This window comes from Drosophila miranda (assembly GCF_003369915.1).
Source record: "Drosophila miranda strain MSH22 chromosome Y unlocalized genomic scaffold, D.miranda_PacBio2.1 Contig_Y1_pilon, whole genome shotgun sequence".
NCBI lineage: Eukaryota > Metazoa > Arthropoda > Insecta > Diptera > Drosophilidae > Drosophila > Drosophila miranda.
The window spans coordinates 1,782,314-1,805,116 of record NW_022881603.1 but is presented as its reverse complement, the minus strand read 5'-3'; the positions used below and the strand labels follow the sequence as shown (position 1 = coordinate 1,805,116).

The 22,803-nt window shown below is 51.9% G+C and overlaps 6 protein-coding genes, 2 long non-coding RNA genes and 1 pseudogene across 11 annotated transcripts; 5 read left to right on the top strand and 4 right to left on the bottom strand.

Annotated features, from left to right (window-relative positions):
• Window positions 1-211: 211 nt before the first annotated feature.
• LOC117189891 (cytosol aminopeptidase-like) lies at window positions 212-2,067 on the bottom strand. Its single transcript, XM_033394968.1, has one exon. It carries the CDS (start codon window positions 1,909-1,911, stop codon window positions 328-330), a length of 1,584 nt encoding a protein of 527 aa, XP_033250859.1. The 5' UTR covers window positions 1,912-2,067; the 3' UTR covers window positions 212-327.
• LOC117189893 lies at window positions 217-7,410 on the bottom strand (annotated as a pseudogene).
• Window positions 2,531-3,849, bottom strand: LOC117189912 (pre-mRNA-splicing factor syf1 homolog). Of its 2 annotated transcripts, none has more exons than XM_033394986.1 (2): window positions 2,908-3,849; window positions 2,531-2,811 (listed from the first exon to the last, which is right to left on the bottom strand). In XM_033394986.1, the coding sequence occupies exon 1, from the start codon at window positions 3,109-3,111 to the stop codon at window positions 2,908-2,910; it is 204 nt and encodes a 67-aa protein (XP_033250877.1). In that variant the 5' UTR covers window positions 3,112-3,849; the 3' UTR covers window positions 2,531-2,811. The 2 variants fall into 2 exon arrangements, with proteins under 2 accessions (XP_033250877.1, XP_033250876.1); XM_033394985.1 differs by having other exon boundaries at window positions 2,876-3,846.
• Window positions 4,704-5,587, top strand: LOC117189920. Of its 2 annotated transcripts, none has more exons than XR_004473597.1 (3): window positions 4,704-4,820; window positions 4,876-5,105; window positions 5,154-5,587. It is a non-coding gene; the product is annotated as an uncharacterized LOC117189920 (long non-coding RNA). The 2 variants fall into 2 exon arrangements; XR_004473596.1 differs by having other exon boundaries at window positions 4,705-4,820; window positions 4,899-5,105.
• A 941-nt stretch (window positions 7,411-8,351) lies between the features above and the next one.
• On the top strand, window positions 8,352-9,357 carry LOC117189916. Its single transcript, XR_004473591.1, has 3 exons — window positions 8,352-8,554; window positions 8,610-8,839; window positions 8,888-9,357. It is a non-coding gene; the product is annotated as an uncharacterized LOC117189916 (long non-coding RNA).
• Window positions 9,358-9,404: 47 nt separating this feature from the next.
• On the bottom strand, window positions 9,405-11,136 carry LOC117189892 (cytosol aminopeptidase-like). The gene has a single exon (XM_033394969.1). The coding sequence runs from the start codon at window positions 11,034-11,036 to the stop codon at window positions 9,453-9,455; it is 1,584 nt and encodes a 527-aa protein (XP_033250860.1). The 5' UTR covers window positions 11,037-11,136; the 3' UTR covers window positions 9,405-9,452.
• Window positions 11,137-11,593: 457 nt separating this feature from the next.
• LOC117189914 lies at window positions 11,594-19,169 on the top strand. The gene is made up of 4 exons (XM_033394988.1): window positions 11,594-11,762; window positions 11,849-12,148; window positions 18,514-18,876; window positions 18,930-19,169. Exons 2-3 carry the CDS (start codon window positions 11,896-11,898, stop codon window positions 18,819-18,821), a joined length of 561 nt encoding a protein of 186 aa, XP_033250879.1. The 5' UTR covers window positions 11,594-11,762; window positions 11,849-11,895; the 3' UTR covers window positions 18,822-18,876; window positions 18,930-19,169.
• LOC117189910 lies at window positions 16,429-17,182 on the top strand. The gene is made up of 2 exons (XM_033394983.1): window positions 16,429-16,495; window positions 16,565-17,182. Exons 1-2 carry the CDS (start codon window positions 16,459-16,461, stop codon window positions 16,912-16,914), a joined length of 387 nt encoding a protein of 128 aa, XP_033250874.1. The 5' UTR covers window positions 16,429-16,458; the 3' UTR covers window positions 16,915-17,182.
• Window positions 17,207-18,500, top strand: LOC117189908 (multidrug resistance protein homolog 65-like). 2 transcript variants are annotated; one of them, XM_033394979.1, is made up of 2 exons: window positions 17,207-17,560; window positions 17,923-18,500. In XM_033394979.1, exon 2 carries the CDS (start codon window positions 17,923-17,925, stop codon window positions 18,442-18,444), a length of 522 nt encoding a protein of 173 aa, XP_033250870.1. In that variant the 5' UTR covers window positions 17,207-17,560; the 3' UTR covers window positions 18,445-18,500. The 2 variants fall into 2 exon arrangements, with proteins under 2 accessions (XP_033250870.1, XP_033250871.1); XM_033394980.1 differs by lacking the exon at window positions 17,207-17,560 and having other exon boundaries at window positions 17,758-18,141; window positions 18,228-18,500.
• Window positions 19,170-22,803: the final 3,634 nt, after the last annotated feature.

Sequence of the window (22,803 nt, the reverse complement as noted above, 5' to 3'; positions counted from 1 at the left end):
AGTGAAATGATGAACAGAAGAGAGGAAAAGTAAAATAAGCGGGAAATTTCTCCACCATTTGTATTGCAAAAATGTTTTTCGAGGTTTTTAACGAGCCCGATTTGTAAAGACCTCACCTAGGCCAGATTTGCCCTATATGTCATGTATATTCCCGATTTATAATGAATCTCAACAATAAAATGGCGACCTTTTTGCATATTTTATGTGGTTCTTTTCATCCTTCAATCAGCATGGAAGCTCATGGGTGGGGTGTGGGGGTACTTCAATTAACAACAAATTTGGAACGCGGAACATTAACAAAGGAATTGTGTAACGAACATAATCAGATTACTTGCCGTCGGGGCAAGCCATCTGAAACAGAAACTGAACGATGGTGCGAGTGGGACGGCCAGTCATGCGGTCCTTCAGCAAATATGGGAGCGGATTGTAGCGCGTCAGCATGTCCACGTTGCGGATGTCCAGGTGGGCCCATTCGACGCACGGCACCAGCTCGTGCAGAACGGCGGCAGCGATGCAGCTGGAGGCGGGGCCACGTCCGCGGTTGCTGATGTCAAAGGTGTCGTTCGGCATGATCAGCTCCTTGAAGTAGCGCCACAGGGGCAGACGCCAAACGCGATCCCCCGTAAGGGCACCGGCCTTCTCGAACTGCTTGTAGACGAAGTTCGAATTGCTGAAAATCCCGGCTGCTGCTCCGCCCAGCGCTGGGCAGACGGCGTAGCCCACTGTAGCAATGTCCACGACCATGCGCGGCTTGTAGATCGTCTGGGCGTAGAGCAAGGGATCGGCCATGGCCATCACACCAGCCTTGCTGACGTCCACGAAGCCGAGAGTTTTGCCATTGAGGAGGGACACCACGTCGCCAGGCTTGGCAGCCATTCCGGAGGGCATGTTCTCGCACAGCGGCAGCAGTGCCGTTATATTTAGGGGCAGCGATAGGGCGGCGGCGGCTCGGATGACGCCCACGCAGGCGGCTGCACCGGACATGCAGCCGCGGTACATGGACAAGCAGTCCTTGGGACGGAGGCAGAGGCCCCCGCTGTTGAATGTGATGCCCTTGCCCAGCAGGAGGATGGGCTTGTCCTCGGGTGCGGTGCCACAGTAGGCGATTTCCAAGATGATCGGCGGCTCGCAGCTGCCCTTGGCCACCATCAAGAAGCTGTTCAAGCTCTTGGACTCGATCCAGTCCATGCTGCGTACCTCCACGGATACCCCGCAGGGGCACAGGGCATCCACCGTTGACTGGGCGAAGATTGTGGGCGTCATCTGATTGGCCGGCGTATCGGCCAGGCGACGGGCCAGGTTCTGCGATTCGGCCTTGAACAGGCCCCGCATCCAGGCATCCGAGTCGGGAGAGTCGTACAGCTCCAGTTTGGGAATGAGTGTGCGGTCCCGACGGCGCTTGTTGGTGTTGTAGCGCCAGACGGCCAAGGCGCTCCCCTCGGCCGCCTGCTCCGCATACTCCATCGACTCCACGAAGACATCTGTGCAGCCCTGCAGTTGAAGGGAACGAGCCCCCACGCCGGCAGCGACTCGAGCGTTCTCCATTCCCTCGTCGATCATCTCCAGGTCGTTGAAGCCGGCCCCCTCCTGTCCCACGCCGACCACGGCCACCGCACGGAACTCCGCATCCACGTTCATGAAGACACGGCCTTTTCCCAGTTGGCCACTCAGGCCCGTCTCGCGTATGAGATCAGTGATCTTACCCTGGACGCGATCGTCAAACTTCTCGCCGGATGGTGTCATCTTGGGCTGGCGGTCGCCCTCCTTGGCGTACACGCCCACCACAACGCCTTTGATCACCGAGTCACATTTCTCGGCGTAGTGCCGTCGCTGTTCCACATCTCTGCGTCTGGCCAGGAATGTGTGCTGGACACGCCTGCACAGGGCGTGCATCAAGCGTACAGACTTCATCGCTTAATGATAGTGACAGTCCCTCGCGACAGGTTACGAAAGTTCTCTTATTTTTCAGACAGTTCCAGACAAATTTTGCTTTTTTTTGCGAATAAAAAAAATGTAAATCTAAAAAATAGAGAGAATAGATGTGCTTCCAACAGCTGATTCGAAAGGAATGAGATATCCCAAGGCTCAAACTCTGGCAGGGAAACATTGCCAACGCCTGCTGAGATTCGAGGAATTTATGAATTTCCGAACAAAACGAAGAATAGGTCTCCGAAGAATAGGTCTCAAATCGAGGGAAGTATTCCACAGACATACATTTATATTTCGCGTAATCAAAAGAAACAAAAGATTTATCCCTCATCGGAATCGGATTGATTTGTCGGCTTGAGGCTGCCAAAGACCTTGGCCGGTATGGCCTTTTGTTCGAAGCGCAGTTTCTTCATGAGGCCCTCGTCATCGGTTTTGGCTGTGGCCTGGCCTGCCTCGGCCTGGTCTCCACTCGGCTGCTGCGGGTCCTCCTCCTCATCGTCGTCGTCGTCCTCGCTGTCGCCAATATCAATCTCATCCGGATTGACGACTGTGTTTTCCTTGCCCTTGGCCCCGTCCTGGGTCTCGCCGCGCACAAACAGCCTTCTCGGCGGGCTTCTGCTTGGCCTCGGCCGCCGCCTGGCGGGCCTTCTCCTCGAGCAGCCGCATGGCATCCGGTCCGGAGCCAGCACCAGCATCGGCAGCCACACCATTCGTGTTCGTGTTGACAAACTGGGCAGCCATCATGTTGACCTGAGTGTTGTAGGTGGCCTGAATGGAACGCTTGATCCGCAGCATTTCACGCATCGTATCCTCGTTGCCATGACGCACCTCGAACTCCTTCCAGGTCTGTCAGAAGTCCGCCGTGATGCGGGGATCGCACACCTGTTGGGACAAAGCAGAAGAGAGCTTAGAATATTGACGATCCAACGGTTAAATGTCGACTCACCTGTGAGCGTAGATGGCCCTGGCTCGATCCACCTAGCCCAGCTTCGTCTCCAGCTCGGCGAATTTGACGCACATGTGGCGCATATGCTGCTCGTGCAGAGCCTCGATGGCCTTCTCGTAGATCTCCCTGGTGCGTGGCAGGCCGTAGATCTCGGCGGCCTTCTTCACGAATATGTTGTACATGTCGAACATCTTCTCTTCCTTGACGGCGGACGTGGCGCGATCGTAGACGGACATGGCATGCCGGGCCAGGCCGTGCTCCTCCTCCAGCTTCGCGTAGAGCTGGTAAAAGTACTTGGATTGCTCAGCGGGTCACTGATCCAGGCACTGTTCGAAGAGGTCGCGGGCCCGCTCCAGCTTTGTGCCCCCGTAGCGCGCGAGGAACTTGCTTAGATACGAGGTCCAGATGTCGTACACATTCGGCCACTTATTCGAAGCGCGACAGGCGCAGCTCCACATCGATGTCGTCCTCCTCGGTGGCCTCCTCGTTCTTGGCCACCTGTTCACCTGTTCATGCGCTTGTTCAACGACAGCTCCTCGAACTGCGCAAAGCTGGCCTCGCAAAAGGGCTCTGCTGCCCCAACAAAGGCCAAAAGACTGTGGACCAGGGGAGGCAAGGGGACAATAGAAGCCAAAAGATTGACAGAGGCGAGTGAATTCCGTAAATTTATATAAACGATATTGCGGTTCACATTTTGCACTTTCGCTCAATTAACTCAACTAATTGACATTTGAAAATACATGCGGTGAAAGGAAGTACATATGTACACATGTATGTACATGTGGGTCCGTAAAGGACAACAGCAGGAGATAATTATAAGTGCAGGAATTTTAATTCAACCTTCAACCTCAGCCTTTGCATGGCTCTGGAGCTCGAAAGTGATTTACAAAAGAAGCACTTTAGTCGGAAACATAAACATTCATTCCCCACCTCTTCACAGCACTTGACCAGAAACAACAGCAAGTTGCTGCGGACACCGCAACTCTACAGTTATACCCGATACTAAGTCAGTATGGCTCTCCTCCGGCAGACGCCGCTAATATTGAACGACACGACAAAGAGTGCGTGCGAGAGAGACAGAAAATCAATCTGAGCGTGACGTCGGGCGCTGCGTAGCCACTGCAAATTGATTTGTTCCTATTGGCTATAAAAATGATCTGATCTGATCCAGATTCAGCAATCTGATAGATATGGTCATTATCTATGATTCTGCGTTTTTATTTTTCTCGAATCTGCAATATTGTGGATGCAACAGATTTTCGACCTTTGTGTGAGCGGAAGGAGGTGGGGCGAAATTTTGAGATCACGTATATACGTGATTCTGACTATAATAATTATACGATCTGGTTCAGATTTTGCACTCTAGAAGATATAGTCATCTTCTACGATTCTGCGTTTTTGGTTTTCTCGTATCGTCGAAATTGTGGATGCCACAGATTTTCGCCCTTTGTGGGGGCGGAAGTGGGCGGGGCAAAGTTTTGAAATTTTCTTGTAGCAGTGACTTATCACAGAAGTCCGGATCCAAAACATCGTTGCTCTAGCTCTTATAGTCTTTGAGCACTAGGCGCTGAAGGGGACGGACAGACGGACGGACGGACAGACAGACATGGCTCAATCGACTTGGCTATTGATGCTGATCAAGAATATATATACTTTATGGGGTCGGAAACGATTCCTTCTGGACGTTACACAAATCCACTTTTACCACAAATCTAATATACCCCAATACTCCTTTTGAGTATCGGGTATAAAAATCACAATTATAAAGGTAGTCAGGGCGAGGCATACACTGTCAAAAAACAATATACGAGAATAAATAATTAAACCCATTTTTATATACGTTTCTCCCGATATTATTCTCTAAATTGAAAGAAAACAACAGGCATATATTTTCATTAGCTTTGAACTGAAAACCTTTTAAGATAAGCCGAAGTTGACTTTTTCGGTATTTTTCGTTATTTTTATAGTCCTGTTTGCCTTTAGTATTTTTAGTATTTTAGTATTTTGTTTTATATCTTTTTAGTTCATCGCCTATAATCGTTCAGCAAAGAAAAACAAACATTTTCGGTTCTTTTTGTGCGCGAATAATCCACTAATTTTTCCCGCAAGACGCACTTAGCACCAAAGACGCTCAGCTACAGCGGTACAACAAATGAAACGAGAAGGCAGCAATTTTTGGTCGAATAACAACAGATCACCAAAAAAAAACGGGACACGTTGACATATTAATGTAAATATATGTAATTCTTTAAATTAAATTTAATTAAATTTAAATTAGTGGTTTAAGTTAGTGGAAGGCGCGGCTAAGAGGCAACGGTACAGCAACTGGAATTTCCAAGCAACTCCACTCAACGAAAAGAAAGCGAGCGAAAGAGAATTAGAAGATCACGCGATGCGTCGCTCCCAATGCGAAAACCGAACGCATCGCTGTATGCGTGCGCATGTGTGTGCAGTTGCGGTTTTTGGCTGTGCATGGGAGAGCTCTATGTAAAGCCTCTGTAAGCAATAGCAACGCAATAATGAGCATAATTATAGATGCTTGAGCGTTGAAGTGAAATGATGAACAGAAGAGAGGAAAAGTAAAATAAGCGGGAAATTTCTCCACCATTTGTATTGCAAAAATGTTTTTCGAGGTTTTTAACGAGCCCGATTTGTAAAGACCTCACCTAGGCCAGATTTGCCCTATATGTCATGAATATTCTCGATTTATAATGAATCTCAACAATACAATGGCGACCTTTTTGCATATTTTATGTGGTTCTTTTCATCCTTCAATCAGCATGGAAGCTCATGGGTGGAACGCGGAACATTAACAAAGGAATTGTGTAACGAACATAATCAGATTACTTGCCGTCGGGGCAAGCCATCTGAAACAGAAACTGAACGATGGTGCGAGTGGGACGGCCAGTCATGCGGTCCTTCAGCAAATATGGGAGCGGATTGTAGCGCGTCAGCATGCCCACGTTGCGGATGTCCAGGTGGGCCCAGTCGACGCACGGCACCAGCTCGTGCAGAACGGCGGCAGCGATGCAGCTGGAGGCGGGGCCACGTCCGCGGTTGCTGATGTCAAAGGTGTCGTTCGGCATGATCAGCTCCTTGAAGTAGCGCCACAGGGGCAGACGCCAAACGCGATCCCCCGTAAGGGCACCGGCCTTCTCGAACTGCTTGTAGACGAAGTTCGAATTGCTGAAAATCCCGGCTGCTGCTCCGCCCAGCGCTGGGCAGACGGCGTAGCCCACTGTAGCAATGTCCACGACCATGCGCGGCTTGTAGATCGTCTGGGCGTAGAGCAAGGGATCGGCCATGGCCATCACACCATCCTTGCCGACGTCCACGAAGCCGAGAGTTTTGCCATTGAGGAGAGACACCACGTCGCCAGGCTTGGCAGCCATTCCGGAGGGCATGTTCTCGCACAGCGGCAGCAGTGCCGTTATGTTTAGGGGCAGCGATAGGGCGGCGGCGGCTCGGATGACGCCCACGCAGGCGGCTGCACCGGACATGCAGCCGCGGTACATGGACAAGCAGTCCTTGGGACGGAGGCAGAGGCCCCCGCTGTTGAATGTGATGCCCTTGCCCAGCAGGAGGATGGGCTTGTCCTCGGGTGCGGTGCCGCAGTAGGCGATTTCCAAGATGATCGGCGGCTCGCAGCTGCCCTTGGCCACCATCAAGAAGCTGTTCAAGCTCTTGGACTCGATCCAGTCCATGCTGCGTACCTCCACGGATACCCCGCAGGGGCACAGGGCATCCACCGTTGACTGGGCGAAGATTGTGGGCGTCATCTGATTGGCCGGCGTATCGGCCAGGCGACGGGCCAGGTTCTGCGATTCGGCCTTGAACAGGCCCCGCATCCAGGCATCCGAGTCGGGAGAGTCGTACAGCTCCAGTTTGGGAATGAGTGTGCGGTCCCGACGGCGCTTGTTGGTGTTACGGCGCCAGACGGCCAAGGCGCTCCCCTCGGCCGCCTGCTCCACATACTCCATCGACTCCACGAAGACATCTGTGCAGCCCTGCAGTTGAAGGGAACGAGCCCCCACGCCGGCAGCGACGCGAGCGTTCTCCATTCCCTCGTCGATCATCTCCAGGTCGTTGAAGCCGGCCCCCTCCTGTCCCACGCCGACCACGGCCACCGCACGGAACTCCGCATCCACGTTCATGAAGACACGGCCTTTTCCCAGCTGGCCACTCAGGCCCGTCTCGCGTATGAGATCAGTGATCTTACCCTGGACGCGATCGTCAAACTTCTCGCCGGATGGTGTCATCTTGGGCTGGCGGTCGCCCTCCTTGGCGTACACGCCCACCACAACGCCTTTGATCACCTAGTCACATTTCTCGGCGTAGTGCCGTCGCTGTTCCACATCTCTGCGTCTGGCCAGGAATGTGTGCTGGACACGCCTGCACAGGGCGTGCATCAAGCGTACAGACTTCATCGCTTAATGATAGTGACAGTCCCTCGCGACAGGTTACGAAAGTTCTCTTATTTTTCAGACAGTTCCAGACAAATTTTGCTTTTTTTTGCGAACAAAAAAAATGTAAATCTAAAAAATAGAGAGAATAGATGTGCTTCCAACAGCTGATTCGAAAGGAATGAGATATCCCAAGGCTCAAACTCTGGCAGGGAAACATTGCCAACGCCTGCTGAGATTCGAGGAATTTATGAATTTCCGAACAAAACGAAGAATAGGTCTCCGAAGAATAGGTCTCAAATCGAGGGAAGTATTCCACAGACATACATTTATATTTCGCGTAATCAAAAGAAACAAAAGATTTATCCGTCATCGGAATCGGATTGATTTGTCGGCTTGAGGCTGCCAAAGACCTTGGCCGGTATGGCCTTTTGTTCGAAGCGCAGTTTCTTCATGAGGGCCTCGTCATCGGTTTTGGTTGTGGCCTGGCCTGCCTCGGCCTGGTCTCCACTCGGCTGCTGCGGGTCCTCCTCCTCATCGTCGTCGTCGTCCTCGCTGTCGCCAATACCAATCTCATCCGGATTGACGACTGTATTTTCCTTGCCCTTGGCCCCGCCCTGGGTCTCGCCGCGCACAAACATGATATTGGAGGCAGCCTTCTCGGCGGGCTTCTGCTTGGCCTCGGCCGCCGCCTGGGGGGGCTTCTCCCCGAGCAGCCGCATGGCTGTGGATGTGGATTGTGGATGCCACAGATTTTCGCAAAGTTTTGAAATTTTCTTGTAGCAGTGACTTATCACAGAAGTCTGGATCCAAAACATCGTTGCTCTCGCTCTTATAGTCTTTGAGCACTAGGCGGGGACGGGGACGGACAGACGGACGGACGGACAGACGGACAGACGGACGGACGGACAGACGGACAGACAGACATGGCTCAATCGACTCGGCTATTGATGCTGATCAAGAATATCTATACTTTATGGGGTCGGAAACGATTCCTTCTGGACGTTACACACATCCACTTTTACCACAAATCTAATATACTCATTTTGAGTACCAATACTCATTTTGAGTATCGGGTATAAAAATCACAATTATAAAGGGAGTCAGGGCGAGGCATACACTGTCAAAAAACAATATACGAGAATAAATAATTAAACCCATTTTTATAAACGTTTCTCCCGATATTATTCTCTAAATTGAAAGAAAACAACAGGCATATATTTTCATTAGCTTTGAACTGAAAACCTTTTAAGATAAGCCGAAGTTGACTTTTTCGGTATTTTTCGTTATTTTTATAGTCCTGTTTGCCTTTAGTATTTTTAGTATTTTAGTATTTTGTTTTATATCTTTTTAGTTCATCGCCTATAATCGTTCAGCAAAGAAAAACAAACATTTTCGGTTCTTTTTGTGCGCGAATAATCCACTAATTTTTCCCGCAAGACGCACTTAGCACCAAAGACGCTCAGCTACAGCGGTACAACAAATGAAACGAGAAGGCAGCAATTTTTGGTCGAATAACAACAGATCACCAAAAAAAAACGGGACACGTTGACATATTAATGTAAATATATGTAATTCTTTAAATTAAATTTAATTAAATTTAAATTAGTGGTTTAAGTTAGTGGAAGGCGCGGCTAAGAGGCAACGGTACAGCAACTGGAATTTCCAAGCAACTCCACTCAACGAAAAGAAAGCGAGCGAAAGAGAATTAGAAGATCACGCGATGCGTCGCTCCCAATGCGAAAACCGAACGCATCGCTGTATGCGTGCGCATGTGTGTGCAGTTGCGGTTTTTGGCTGTGCATGGGAGAGCTCTATGTAAAGCCTCTGTAAGCAATAGCAACGCAATAATGAGCATAATTATAGATGCTTGAGCGTTGAAGTGAAATGATGAACAGAAGAGAGGAAAAGTAAAATAAGCGGGAAATTTCTCCACCATTTGTATTGCAAAAATGTTTTTCGAGGTTTTTAACGAGCCCGATTTGTAAAGACCTCACCTAGGCCAGATTTGCCCTATATGTCATGTATATTCTCGATTTATAATGAATCTCAACAATAAAATGGCGACCTTTTTGCATATTTTATGTGGTTCTTTTCATCCTTCAATCAGCATGGAAGCTTATGGGTGGAACGCGGAACATTAACAAAGGAATTGTGTAACGAACATAATCAGATTACTTGCCGTCGGGGCAAGCCATCTGAAACAGAAACTGAACGATGGTGCGAGTGGGACGGCCAGTCATGCGGTCCTTCAGCAAATATGGGAGCGGATTGTAGCGCGTCAGCATGCCCACGTTGCGGATGTCCAGGTGGGCCCAGTCGACGCACGGCACCAGCTCGTGCAGAACGGCGGCAGCGATGCAGCTGGAGGCGGGGCCACGTCCGCGGTTGCTGATGTCAAAGGTGTCGTTCGGCATGATCAGCTCCTTGAAGTAGCGCCACAGGGGCAGACGCCAAACGCGATCCCCCGTAAGGGCACCGGCCTTCTCGAACTGCTTGTAGACGAAGTTCGAATTGCTGAAAATCCCGGCTGCTGCTCCGCCCAGCGCTGGGCAGACGGCGTAGCCCACTGTAGCAATGTCCACGACCATGCGCGGCTTGTAGATCGTCTGGGCGTAGAGCAAGGGATCGGCCATGGCCATCACACCAGCCTTGCTGACGTCCACGAAGCCGAGAGTTTTGCCATTGAGGAGGGACACCACGTCGCCAAGCTTGGCAGCCATTCCGGAGGGCATGTTCTCGCACAGCGGCAGCAGTGCCGTTATGTTTAGGGGCAGCGATAGGGCGGCGGCGGCTCGGATGACGCCCACGCAGGCGGCTGCACCGGACATGCAGCCGCGGTACATGGACAAGCAGTCCTTGGGACGGAGGCAGAGGCCCCCGCTGTTGAATGTGATGCCCTTGCCCAGCAGGAGGATGGGCTTGTCCTCGGGTGCGGTGCCGCAGTAGGCGATTTCCAAGATGATCGGCGGCTCGCAGCTGCCCTTGGCCACCATCAAGAAGCTGTTCAAGCTCTTGGACTCGATCCAGTCCATGCTGCGTACCTCCACGGATACCCCGCAGGGGCACAGGGCATCCACCGTTGACTGGGCGAAGATTGTGGGCGTCAGCTGATTGGCCGGCGTATCGGCCAGGCGACGGGCCAGGTTCTGCGATTCGGCCTTGAACAGGCCCCGCATCCAGGCATCCGAGTCGGGAGAGTCGTACAGCTCCAGTTTGGGAATGAGTGTGCGGTCCCGACGGCGCTTGTTGGTGTTGTAGCGCCAGACGGCCAAGGCGCTCCCTTCGGCCGCCTGCTCCGCATACTCCATCGACTCCACGAAGACATCTGTGCAGCCCTGCAGTTGAAGGGAACGAGCCCCCACGCCGGCAGCGACGCGAGCGTTCTCCATTCCCTCGTCGATCATCTCCAGGTCGTTGAAGCCGGCCCCCTCCTGTCCCACGCCGACCACGGCCACCGCACGGAACTCCGCATCCACGTTCATGAAGACACGGCCTTTTCCCAGTTGGCCACTCAGGCCCGTCTCGCGTATGAGATCAGTGATCTTACCCTGGACGCGATCGTCAAACTTCTCGCCGGATGGTGTCATCTTGGGCTGGCGGTCGCCCTCCTTGGCGTACACGCCCACCACAACGCCTTTGATCACCGAGTCGCATTTCTCGGCGTAGTGCCGTCGCTGTTCCACATCTCTGCGTCTGGCCAGGAATGTGTGCTGGACACGCCTGCACAGGGCGTGCATCAAGCGTACAGACTTCATCGCTTAATGATAGTGACAGTCCCTCGCGACAGGTTACGAAAGTTCTCTTATTTTTCAGACAGTTCCAGACAAATTTTGCTTTTTTTTGCAAATAAAAAAGTGCATAGATACAGTATCTGAAGGATCAAAGTGTTGAAAATCAATTAAAAGGTGATCATCCATCCCACGACAAGGAGAGGGGGCAGGGGGCGAATGGCGCCACACAGATTTCTGTACGGGCCTCTGAAAGGGAATCGAATCGCTCCAAATTGGCGTTGGAATGTCCAATAATAAACGGTAGATTCTATTACTCGTTAACCCCGCGGGTCAATGAGAGAGAACTATGGCAAAAGATACAAAGTAGCTGCTGTACCCTTGCCACAGCCACAGATACAGATACATGCCTCTGAGAGTGTGGCAGTAATTGAATTAACCTTTGCGTGCCGTCTGTCTCTGTCCGTGTCTGTGAATAAATCGCGGGACTTGGCTCGAGTAACACTATTCCTCCGTCCTTCGTCGTACCGATAGATGGACGAGGCTTCTGGCACGACGACAACCGATGGCAAGTCCCTGGATGAGGCGCCGGTGGCCGCAGGACTGGAGCCCACACAGCCGATCGGCTTCCTGCAGCTCTTCCGCTTCTCCACCTGCGGGGAGATCGCGTGGCTCTTCTTTGGGTTCCTCATGTGCTGCGTCAAGGCGTTGACCCTGCCCGCAGTGGTCATCATTTACAGCGAGTTCACAGCAGTGAGTACCGGGCACAGATACTCCCGCAGATGCAGATTCAGCTACTCCAACCACAATCTCTCTCCCTTCGATTCTCGATTCCGTAGCCCTCTCCGCTGCCACGAACATCACCACGCTGTCGTTTCCCTTCACGATGGCCAACAGCAGCGGCGGCGGGTACACCATTCCCACGGGGACCCTGAGCATCCTTCTCATCGCGGCGAACGCCCAGCTGCCGACCATCACGACAACGGCCAGTGGCTACGAGCCCAATGACGTCATCACCACGATCCCCGTCTCGCTCTCCATTCAGCGCTTCCCCTCGTCCCTGTCCATAGTGGACCTGGCCCAGGAGCAGGACGGCTACAGCAACAGTGGCTCCAGCAACGGCATGACCGTGGGGCCGGGTGCGGGCGGCGGCATCACCACCACGGCCCTCCTGTCCGTGAAGCCCCTGAACGGCAGCGGCAACGGCAACATTTCGCGGCACAACAGCTTCAGTCTGAGCTTCAACCTGCAGGATCCCACAGTGCGCTCCTCGGTGCGTTCGGCAGGAGCCCCCACAGTGGATACAGTGGACAACTCTTCATCCGGTGGCACGATCGCCCTGCCCCAGAGCGGCGCCACGGCAACGGCAACGGCCACGAGTGCTACCTCAACCCTCGCCAAACACAGTCCCGAGGCCAAGACAGGAGAGGTCTATGTCTGAGCGGAGGAACAGGACACCTATTCCGACCCATCCACTGGATTATAGCTTTCGTCGTAGGTTTAAGCACCCCCTTCCAGAACCACTGATACGATATTATCATCTAGGAAAGAGAACAAAACAAGAGTAATCCTCTCTTCGGATTGTACATACATATGCACACATCAATATACATACATATATAGCCCACAGACGATATCGTATCGTAATGGATCGTATCGTACGGCACACGCGAGGCTTTCTCGATAGTTGGGCGAATAAATTACGAATAAAATCTTTACCAAGAGAATCTCCATTATATTACCCGTGCAAACATTGGACCGTGTAAATACTTTGGAGCCCTCCCCCTCCCCCTCTCCACAAAAAACATAATATGTGATATGCGATTATTGTATGTGTTTTTTTTTTTTTTTTTTCAAGCTATAAAATTTGTGCATCTTTAGGATTAATGTGAAACCAATCCATGTAGAGGATGGTAGAAGAACACAGATCTAAGAAATTCTAGGCTCCTTTGTACAGATACAGATACAGTTACAGATGATCGACCAGGCAGATGAAGCGGTGTGACACGTCGGGCGACTAACGAGCCCCTTAACTTGTTTGCCGCCCAACTAAACTGTTAAAAATTCTTAATTAACGCCAATAAGGAATACATTAAAATGCCGACGCCAAGCCAAGCAGCCATTTTCCCAACTCGCCCCACACACATTCACATTCCCCTTCCCAACCACTACCGACAAGCTTTATTTCCTCTTTCTCGCCAATGTAAATTAAAATTCTGTGCGCCACTAAACATATATTCAAATCACAAACCACAAAGAGAATCATAAAACACAAAGATTTCTTAAACCACACACAACTACTGTCAACGCGGCTTCGCCTGTGTAAAGTGCGGTGGTTTCGTCCACCGCACCCAGCTAAATGCCAAAGTTGCGGCGGTTTAACAACTTCTGTCAACGCGGCTTCGTCTGTGTAAAGTGCGGTGGTTTCGCTCACCGCACCCAGCTAAATGCCAAAGTTGCGGCGGCTTAACAACTTCTGTCAACGCGGCTTCGTCTGTGTAAAGTGCGGTGGTTTCGTCCACCGCACCCAGCTAAATGCCAAAGTTGCGGCGGTTTAACAACTTCTGTCAACGCGGCTTCGTCTGTGTAAAGTGCGGTGGTTTCGTCCACCGCACCCAGCTAAATGCCAAAGTTGCGGCGGTACGCACCCAGCCAACTACAGGGCCTATGCTGATGCTGATATGAGGATCAGCCTTGCGCCGCCACTTATATGAAGCCCGCTCCGAGGACGGGAACGGACTGAAAAGACGCAATCCATTGTAAAAGAAAACACATGTTAATGTTAAGTCTAGTGTTACCTTAACTTTTGTAAGGAAGCGATCCTGGGCTGGGGTACATATCTCAGTCTACTCCAGGGTCGAAATTACAGCAATATTTATAATTTGCCGGGACTCCGTATTTCGGACCGACGATGGGGGACGGGGCCGCAGTCCCGCGGACGGGGGCGATCGTAGCGTAGGACGGGGCAGCTGGTTTCACCGAGAACACTCCGGCTATCGCCGAATAGCGCCTTCAGGGCCCCACCGAACTCAGAATCAATACGGAGGTCTTTACTATGCGATAATACCGACAGGTGTCGCCGAGAGTACCTAGGCTATCGCCGGACAGTACTTACGGGACCCCGCCGGCCTGAGAGTTACTACGAAGCGGAAAGGGGGACTATGCTATGCGGGAATACCGACAAGTATCGCCGAGAGTACCTAGGCTATCGCCGGACGGTACTTACGGGACCCTGGCGGCCTAAGAATTACTACGACGCGGAAAGGGGAACTTTGCTATGCGGAAATACCGACAAGTATCGCCGAGAATGCCTAGGCAATCGCCGGATAGCACTTACGGGACGCCGCCGAACTAAGAATTACTACGGGGGTCGGGGATATCGACAGGCATCGCCGAGAATGCCTAGGCAATCGCCGGATAGCACTTACGGGACGCTGTCGAACTAAGAATTACTACGGGGGTCGGGGGTACCGACGCGTATCGCCGAGAGCGCTTAGGCAATCGCCGGATAGCACTCACGGGACACTATCGGGCTAAACATTACGGCGAAAATCTTTATCATACGGGGCAGGTATACATATCACTCGCATGCCACAACAAAAATGAACAACGGACGCTGCCGCCATCAAAGCCATTAAATAAAACATAAACGAATAAAAATGCTGCCATACACACTTGCAAAATCATACGGCCTGACAAATTCAAATCGAATGCAGTGCGTTGGTGATTGCTAGAATAGCCAAAAACAGACACACACACACAACACCCATTACACTTGGGCGGCCGGACCTGTGCCGTTCGAGTTATGTGTGTCGTGTCCGCCATCGTCCTTAGTTGGTGGCCGGACCAGTGCCACTCGCTCTACATTAGGGCCAGAATTGCCGACGCACACACACACTCACATCCATTTCACTTTGGCGGCCGGACCCGTGTCGCCACAGTAATATGTGTGCCGTCTACTCCTGGCTCCCAGCTGGTGGCCGGACCAGTGCCACTGGTTCTCCAAGAGGGCAGCCACAGCCACAACGACGACGAGGTGCTAATTGCACCTACTTCTGACGACTTCGGACCACGCCAATTTCGACGACCAGGGGGGACGACGGGGTCGGCCGGTATGCAACGCAATGTCTTTACAAGCATTGTGTTTTGCTATGCCGGCCGATGCTCTGCTGTTTCTTGTCTTCCCTGTAATTATAGAAAAAGATATAGAAATTATTTTAAATTGTTATGTTTATTGTTATATTGTAAACGTAAATCAATTGTACCTGTTTTGTCTCGTCTTTGTTCCAGTGTAGTATCTCTTTTATTACCTGTTTTTCCGTCGTCTTCACTCCAGTCTACTACTTATCTGTATTGTTATTTCTGCAAGTGCTTGTCTCTTTTTATTTAGTATATTTCCTCTTATTTTTCACGCAGAACACCTGCATTGTTTACCTTTTCTCTTTATCTATTCCTCAATTGACTACGTGTTGCAACACTGCACTTTCTGAATTTTCGATCTCATTTCTTTAACCCCTTCTTCCCCCCTCCCCCCCCCATTGTTATTTTCGTAATTAGTGCGGTTCTCCGACACCCCACTACAAAATTATTACAATCTGTGATAAATCTTCGGCGGCAACGGTGCTGACAATTGATTATCGGTTTCAAATCGACTTTCAAATCAGCATCAGTTGCCGCCACACCACCACTACGGCCTAAATTGAGCCAAAAATGCTAGTCTTCGCATAAAACAACTACGCCCCCTATAAACTGCCCGCCCACATGTACATGCTACATTCCTAGTCGTCTGCCCTCAGCAGGCGGCAAGGGTAGTAGAGGGGACTGAAGACCACATACCGCATTACAGCCAACAAAACATCAAGTTGACGAACTCACAGGGGATTGCAAATCAAATTTTAAGTTAGGGAGAATTACAAAGAAGAGACAGCATACTTTTGAGCGTGGCCCCACTTCACTTTCTTGACTCACACCACGCACACACACACACTTGCAAATGGAAAGTCGTGTCGTGAACGTTGTGGAGTCGAGACGTGTCTGAGGTTTAGTCCCTCCGTCAAAGTGCCGAATATTTTTTCCCTCTCTTTTTCTTTTTTCCTTCCCCCCCCTGCTGGCTGCGGGCCTAGTCGAGGTTACAAGTGTTTCGTTGCTGCAGATTATATGTTTGTAAATTAATGTGCCATCAAATGTACTAGTGTGTGTTTGAGTGTCGTTTAAAGTTGAATTGTAAAACAAACACAAAAATGTACATAAATTAAATTAAAACATATACTGCCCACAAATATTAATAAAGCAACGCGCTTGGTTGCTGGCGGCTCACACCCCAGCCTCTCAGCCCCTCCCCTGTGGAGCACTGAGAGCCCTCAACCCAAAGAGGCTCGTTGCTCGTTGCTCGTTTGAGAAGTCGAAAGGTTTACCCAGGAGACGGAAAAGCCGGAAAAAGATACGAGAAATGCCTGCAAAGAAAAAACTTGAAGGCAAAGCTAAAGGTAAAGGAAGTACTCGGTTCTGCGGCCATCGGACAGTCGTAACTCATTTCTCATTTCGTCTCATTTCAGCCGGGAGTATACCGGGGGATACAGGATCTGTGGCAACCGCGACTATGGTTCGGCGCCAAATGCCGCCGCGCGCCTGCAAGAGCAAGAGCCAGAGCGCCGCCAATCCCAGTCTTAGTCCCAGCCGCCTGGCCAAGAAGCCCAGCCTGACGCCGACCACCGGTTCTCAGGCGCCATCGCAGACCATCGCAAAGTCGAGGCCCACCGGTCTCGAGACGATTTTTGAACGGCCCGGCAATGAGGACGACGGGCCCACCAGCAGCCATGCCGTGGCATTCGGCGAGTGCCAGCGCCGCGTCCTCGCCCTGGGTACGGGCGAAAAAAAAGAACCCTGTCGCAGAAGAGCTGCCTGAAGGTGCGCAACACCTTGGGCGAACGCAGCTCCCGGCACATGATGACACTGCGGGCGTCCCGCACTACTTTGGACAGCGTAATGCTCGGGGGCTCGGACGATGAAGGCGAGTCGGTCGGAGTCGCTCCCGCAGTCGCTCCCGTAGCTGCTCCCGAAGTCGTTCCCGCTGGAGGAAATGCCGGTACAAATCAGCCGGCACCATTCGTGCTGCGCACCAGCAGGAGGCTCAAGAGTCTGCCTCCGTTTTAGATTGTTGCACCTTCCACCCTCCAAATGATAGAAAAAGAATAAAGAAAAGAAAAGCAAAGAAAAGAAAAACCCTCTACAGAATGTCTCTTTTGCTCTCATTGTAAATTGAAGCGCCTCTTTCGGCGGAACCTACCCCAAGAGCGGAAAGCGGAGATCAATTAGAATTGTGAACCCCAAAGCGAGCGATTGATACGATACACTCACGAGTACTCATGCCCAAGCCCGAGTACTCTGTCCAGCATCCACATCGGGGAATCAACATAAATGGGTGGCTCCGCGGACGGTGTTCCAGCAGTCGCGCTTGGGCGGTCCGAGTGAGCAGTAACGGATCTTCTGCAGAAATCAGTGCATAGATACAGTATCTATAGGATCAAAAAGTGTTGAAAATCAATTAAAAGGTGATCATCCATCCCACGACAAGGAGAGGGGGCAGGGGGCGAATGGCGCCACACAGATTTCCGTACGGGCCTCTGAAAGGGAATCGAATCGAATCGCTCCAAATTGGCGTTGGAATGTCCAATAATAAACGGTAGATTCTATTACTCGTTAACCCCGCGGGGCAATGAGAGAGAACTATGGCAAAAGATACAAAGTAGCTGCTGTACCCTTGCCACAGCCACAGATACAGATACATGCCTCTGAGAGTGTGGCAGTAATTGAATTAACCTTTGCGTGCCGTCTGTCTCTGTCCGTGTCTGTGAATAAATCGCGGGTCTTGGCTCGAGTAACACTATTCCTCCGTCCTTCGTCGTACCGATAGATGGACGAGGCTTCTGGCACGACGACAACCGATGGCAAGTCCCTGGATGATGCGCCGTTGGCCGCAGGACTGGAGCCCACACAGCCGATCGGCTTCCTGCAGCTCTTACGCTTCTCCACCTGCGGGGAGATCGCGTGGCTCTTCTTTGGGTTCCTCATGTGCTGCGTCAAGGCGTTGACCCTGCCCGCAGTGGTCATCATTTACAGCGAGTTCACAGCAGTGAGTACCGGGCACAGATACTCCCGCAGATGCAGATTCAGATACTCCAACCACAATCTCTCTCCCTTCGATTCTCGATTCCGTAGCCCTCTCCGCTGCCACGAACATCACCACGCTGTCGTTTCCCTTCACGATGGCCAACAGCAGCGGCGGCGGGTACACCATTCCCACGGGGACCCTGAGCATCCTTCCCATCGCTGCCGACCATCACGACAACGGCCAGTGGCTACGAGCCCAATGACATCATCACCACGATCCCCGTCTCGCTCTCCATTCAGCGCTTCCCCTCGTCCCTGTCCATAGTGGACCTGGCCCAGGAGCAGGACGGCTACAGCAACAGTGGCTCCAGCAACGGCATGACCGTGGGGCCGGGTGCGGGCGGCGGCGGCGGCATCACCACCACGGCCCTCCTGTCCGTGAAGCCCCTGAACGGAAGCGGCAACGGCAACATTTCGCGGAACAACAGCTTCAGTCTGAGCTTCAACCTGCAGGACCCCACAGTGCGCTCCTCGGTGCGTTCGGCAGGAGCCCCCACAGTGGATACAGTGGACAACTCTTCATCCGGTGGCACGATCGCCCTGCCCCAGAGCAGCGCCACGGCAACGGCAACGGCCACGAGTGCTACCTCAACCCTCGCCAAACACAGTCCCGAGGCCAAGACAGGAGAGGTCTATGTCTGAGCGGAGGAACAGGACACCTATTCCGACCCATCCACTGGATTATAGCTTTATTATTGTATGTGTTTTTTTTTTTTTTTTGTTCAAGCTATAAAATTTGTGCATCTTTAGGATTTATGTGGAACCAATCCATGAAGAGGATGGTAGAAGAACACAGATCTAAGAAATTCTAGGCTCCTTTGTACAGATACAGATACAGTTACAGATGATCGACGAGGCAGATGAAGCGGTGTGACACGTCGGGCGACTAACGAGCCCCTTAACTTGTTTGCCGCCCAACTAAACTGTTAAAAATTCTTAATTAACGCCAATAAGGAATACATTAAAATGCCGACGCCAAGCCAAGCAGCCATTTTCCCAACTCGCCCCACACACATTCAAATTCCCCTTCCCAACCACTACCGACAAGCTTTATTTCCTCTTTCTCGCCAATGTAAATTAAAATTCTGTGCGCCACTAAACATATATTCAAATCACAAACCACAAAGAGAATCATAAAACACAAAGATTTCTTAAACCACACACAACTACTGTAAACGCGGCTTCGCCTGTGTAAAGTGCGGTGGTTTCGTCCACCGCACCCAGCTAAATGCGAAAATTGCGGCGGTTTAACAACTTCCGTCAACGCGGCTTCGTCTGTGTAAAGTGCGGTGGTTTCGCTCACCGCACCCAGCTAAATGCCAAAGTTGCGGCGGTTTAACAACTTCTGTCAACGCGGCTTCGTCTGTGTAAAGTGCGGTGGTTTTGTCCACCGCACCCAGCTAAATGCCAAAGTTGCGGCGGTACGGACCCATCCAACTTCAGGGCCTATGCTGATGCTGATATGAGGATCAGCCTTGCGCCGCCACTTATATGAAGCCCGCTCCGAGGACGGGAACGGACTGAAAAGACGCAATCCATTGTAAAAGAAAACACATGTTAATGTTAAGTCTAGTGTTACCTTAACTTTTGTAAGGAAGCGATCCTGGGCTGGGGTACATATCTCAGTCTACTCCAGGGTCGAAATTACAGCAATATTTATAATTTGCCGGGACTCCGTATTTCGGACCGACGATGGGGGACGGGGCCGCAGTCCCGCGGACGGGGGCGATCGTAGCGTGGGACGGGGCAGCTGGTTTCACCGAGAACACTCCGGTTATCGCCGAATAGCGCCTTCAGGGCCCCACCGAACTCAGAATCAATACGGAGGTCTTTACTATGCGATAATACCGACAGGTGTCGCCGAGAGTACCTAGGCTATCGCCGGACAGTACTTACGGGACCCCGCCGGCCTGAGAGTTACTACGAAGCGGAAAGGGGGACTATGCTATGCGGGAATACCGACAAGTATCGCCGAGAGTACCTAGGCTATCGCCGGACGGTACTTACGGGACCCTGTCGGCCTAAGATTTACTACGACGCGGAAAGGGGAACTTTGCTATGCGGAAATACCGACAAGTATCGCCGAGAATGCCTAGGCAATCGCCGGATAGCACTTACGGGACGCCGCCGAACTAAGAATTACTACGGGGGTCGGGGATATCGACAGGCATCGCCGAGAATGCCTAGGCAATCGCCGGATAGCACTTACGGGACGCTGTCGAACTAAGAATTACTACGGGGGTCGGGGGTACCGACGCGTATCGCCGAGAGCGCTTAGGCAATCGCCGGATAGCACTCACGGGACACTATCGGGCTAAACATTACGGCGAAAATCTTTATCATCCGGGGCAGGTATACATATCACTCGCATGCCACAACAAAAATGAACAACGGACGCTGCCGCCATCAAAGCCATTAAATAAAACATAAACGAATAAAAATGCTGCCATACACACTTGCAAAATCATACGGCCTGACAAATTCAAATCGAATGCAGTGCGTTGGTGATTGCTAGAATAGCCAAAAACAGACACACACACACAAACACCCATTACACTTGGGCGGCTGGACCTGTGCCGTTCGAGTTATGTGTGTCGTGTCCGCCATCGTCCTTAGTTGGTGGCCGGACCAGTGCCACTCGCTCTACATTAGGGCCACAATTGCCGACGCACACACACACTCACATCCATTTCACTTTGGCGGCCGGACCCGTGTCGCCACAGTAATATGTGTGCCGTCTCCTCCTGGATCCCAGCTGGTGGCCGGACCAGTGCCACTGGTTCTCCAAGAGGGCAGCCACAGCCACAACGACGACGAGGTGCTAATTGCACCTACTTCTGACGACTTCGGACCACGCCAATTTCGACGACCAGGGGGGACGACGGGGTCGGCCGGTATGCAACGCAATGTCTTTACAAGCATTGTGTTTTGCTATGCCGGCCGATGCTCTGCTGACAATTGATTATCGGTTTCAAATCGACTTTCAAATCAGCATCAGTTGCCGCCACACCACCACTACGGCCTAAATTGAGCCAAAAATGCTAGTCTTCGCATAAAACAACTACGCCCCTATAAACTGCCCGCCCACATGTACATGCTACATTCCTAGTCGTCTGCCCTCAGCAGGCGGCAAGGGTAGTAGAGGGGACTGAAGACCACATACCGCATTACAGCCAACAAAACATCAAGTTGACGAACTCACAGGGGATTGCAAATCAAATTTTTAGTTAGGGAGAATTACAAAGAAGAGACAGCATACTTTTGAGCGTGGCCCCACTTCACTTTCTTGACTCACACCACGCACACACACACACTTGCAAATGGAAAGTCGTGTCGTGAACGTTGTGGAGTCGAGACGTGTCTGAGGTTTAGTCCCTCCGTCAAAGTGCCGAATATTTTGTCCCTCTCTTTTTCTTTTTCCCTTCAGCCTTCTTTTTTCAGCCGGGAGTATACCGGGGGATACAGGATCTGTGGCAACCGCGACAATGGTTCGGCGCCGAATGCCGCCGCGAGCCTGCAAGAGCAAGAGCTAGAGCGCCGCCAATCCCAGTCTTAGTCCCAGCCGCCTGGCCAAGAAGCCCAGCCTGACGCCGACCACCGGTTCTCAGGCGCCATCGCAGACCATCGCAAAGTCGAGGCCCACCGGTCTCGAGACGATTTTTGAACGGCCCGGCAATGAGGACGACGGGCCCACCAGCAGCCATGCCGTGGCATTCGGCGAGTGCCAGCGCCGCGTCCTCGCCCTGGGTACGGGCGAAAAAAAAGAACCCTGTCGCAGGAGAGCTGCCTGAAGGTGCGCAACACCTTGGGCGAACGCAGCACCCGGCACATGATGACACTGCGGGCGTCCCGCACTACTTTGGACAGCGTAATGCTCGGGGCACATGTTAATGTTAAGTCTAGTGTTACCTTAACTTTTGTAAGGAAGCGATCCTGGGCTGGGGTACATATCTCAGTCTACTCCAGGGTCGAAATTACAGCAATATTTATAATTTGCCGGGACTCCGTATTTCGGACCGACGATGGGGACGGGGCCGCAGTCCCGCGGACGGGGGCGATCGTAGCGTGGGACGGGGCAGCTGGTTTCACCGAGAACACTCCGGTTATCGCCGAATAGCGCCTTCAGGGCCCCACCGAACTCAGAATCAATACGGAGGTCTTTACTATGCGATAATACCGACAGGTGTCGCCGAGAGTACCTAGGCTATCGCCGGACAGTACTTACGGGACCCCGCCGGCCTGAGAGTTACTACGAAGCGGAAAGGGGGACTATGCTATGCGGGAATACCGACAAGTATCGCCGAGAGTACCTAGGCTATCGCCGGACGGTACTTACGGGACCCTGTCGGCCTAAGATTTACTACGACGCGGAAAGGGGAACTTTGCTATGCGGAAATACCGACAAGTATCGCCGAGAATGCCTAGGCAATCGCCGGATAGCACTTACGGGACGCCGCCGAACTAAGAATTACTACGGGGGTCGGGATATCGACAGGCATCGCCGAGAATGCCTAGGCAATCGCCGGATAGCACTTACGGGACGCTGTCGAACTAAGAATTACTACGGGGTCGGGGGTACCGACGCGTATCGCCGAGAGCGCTTAGGCAATCGCCGGATAGCACT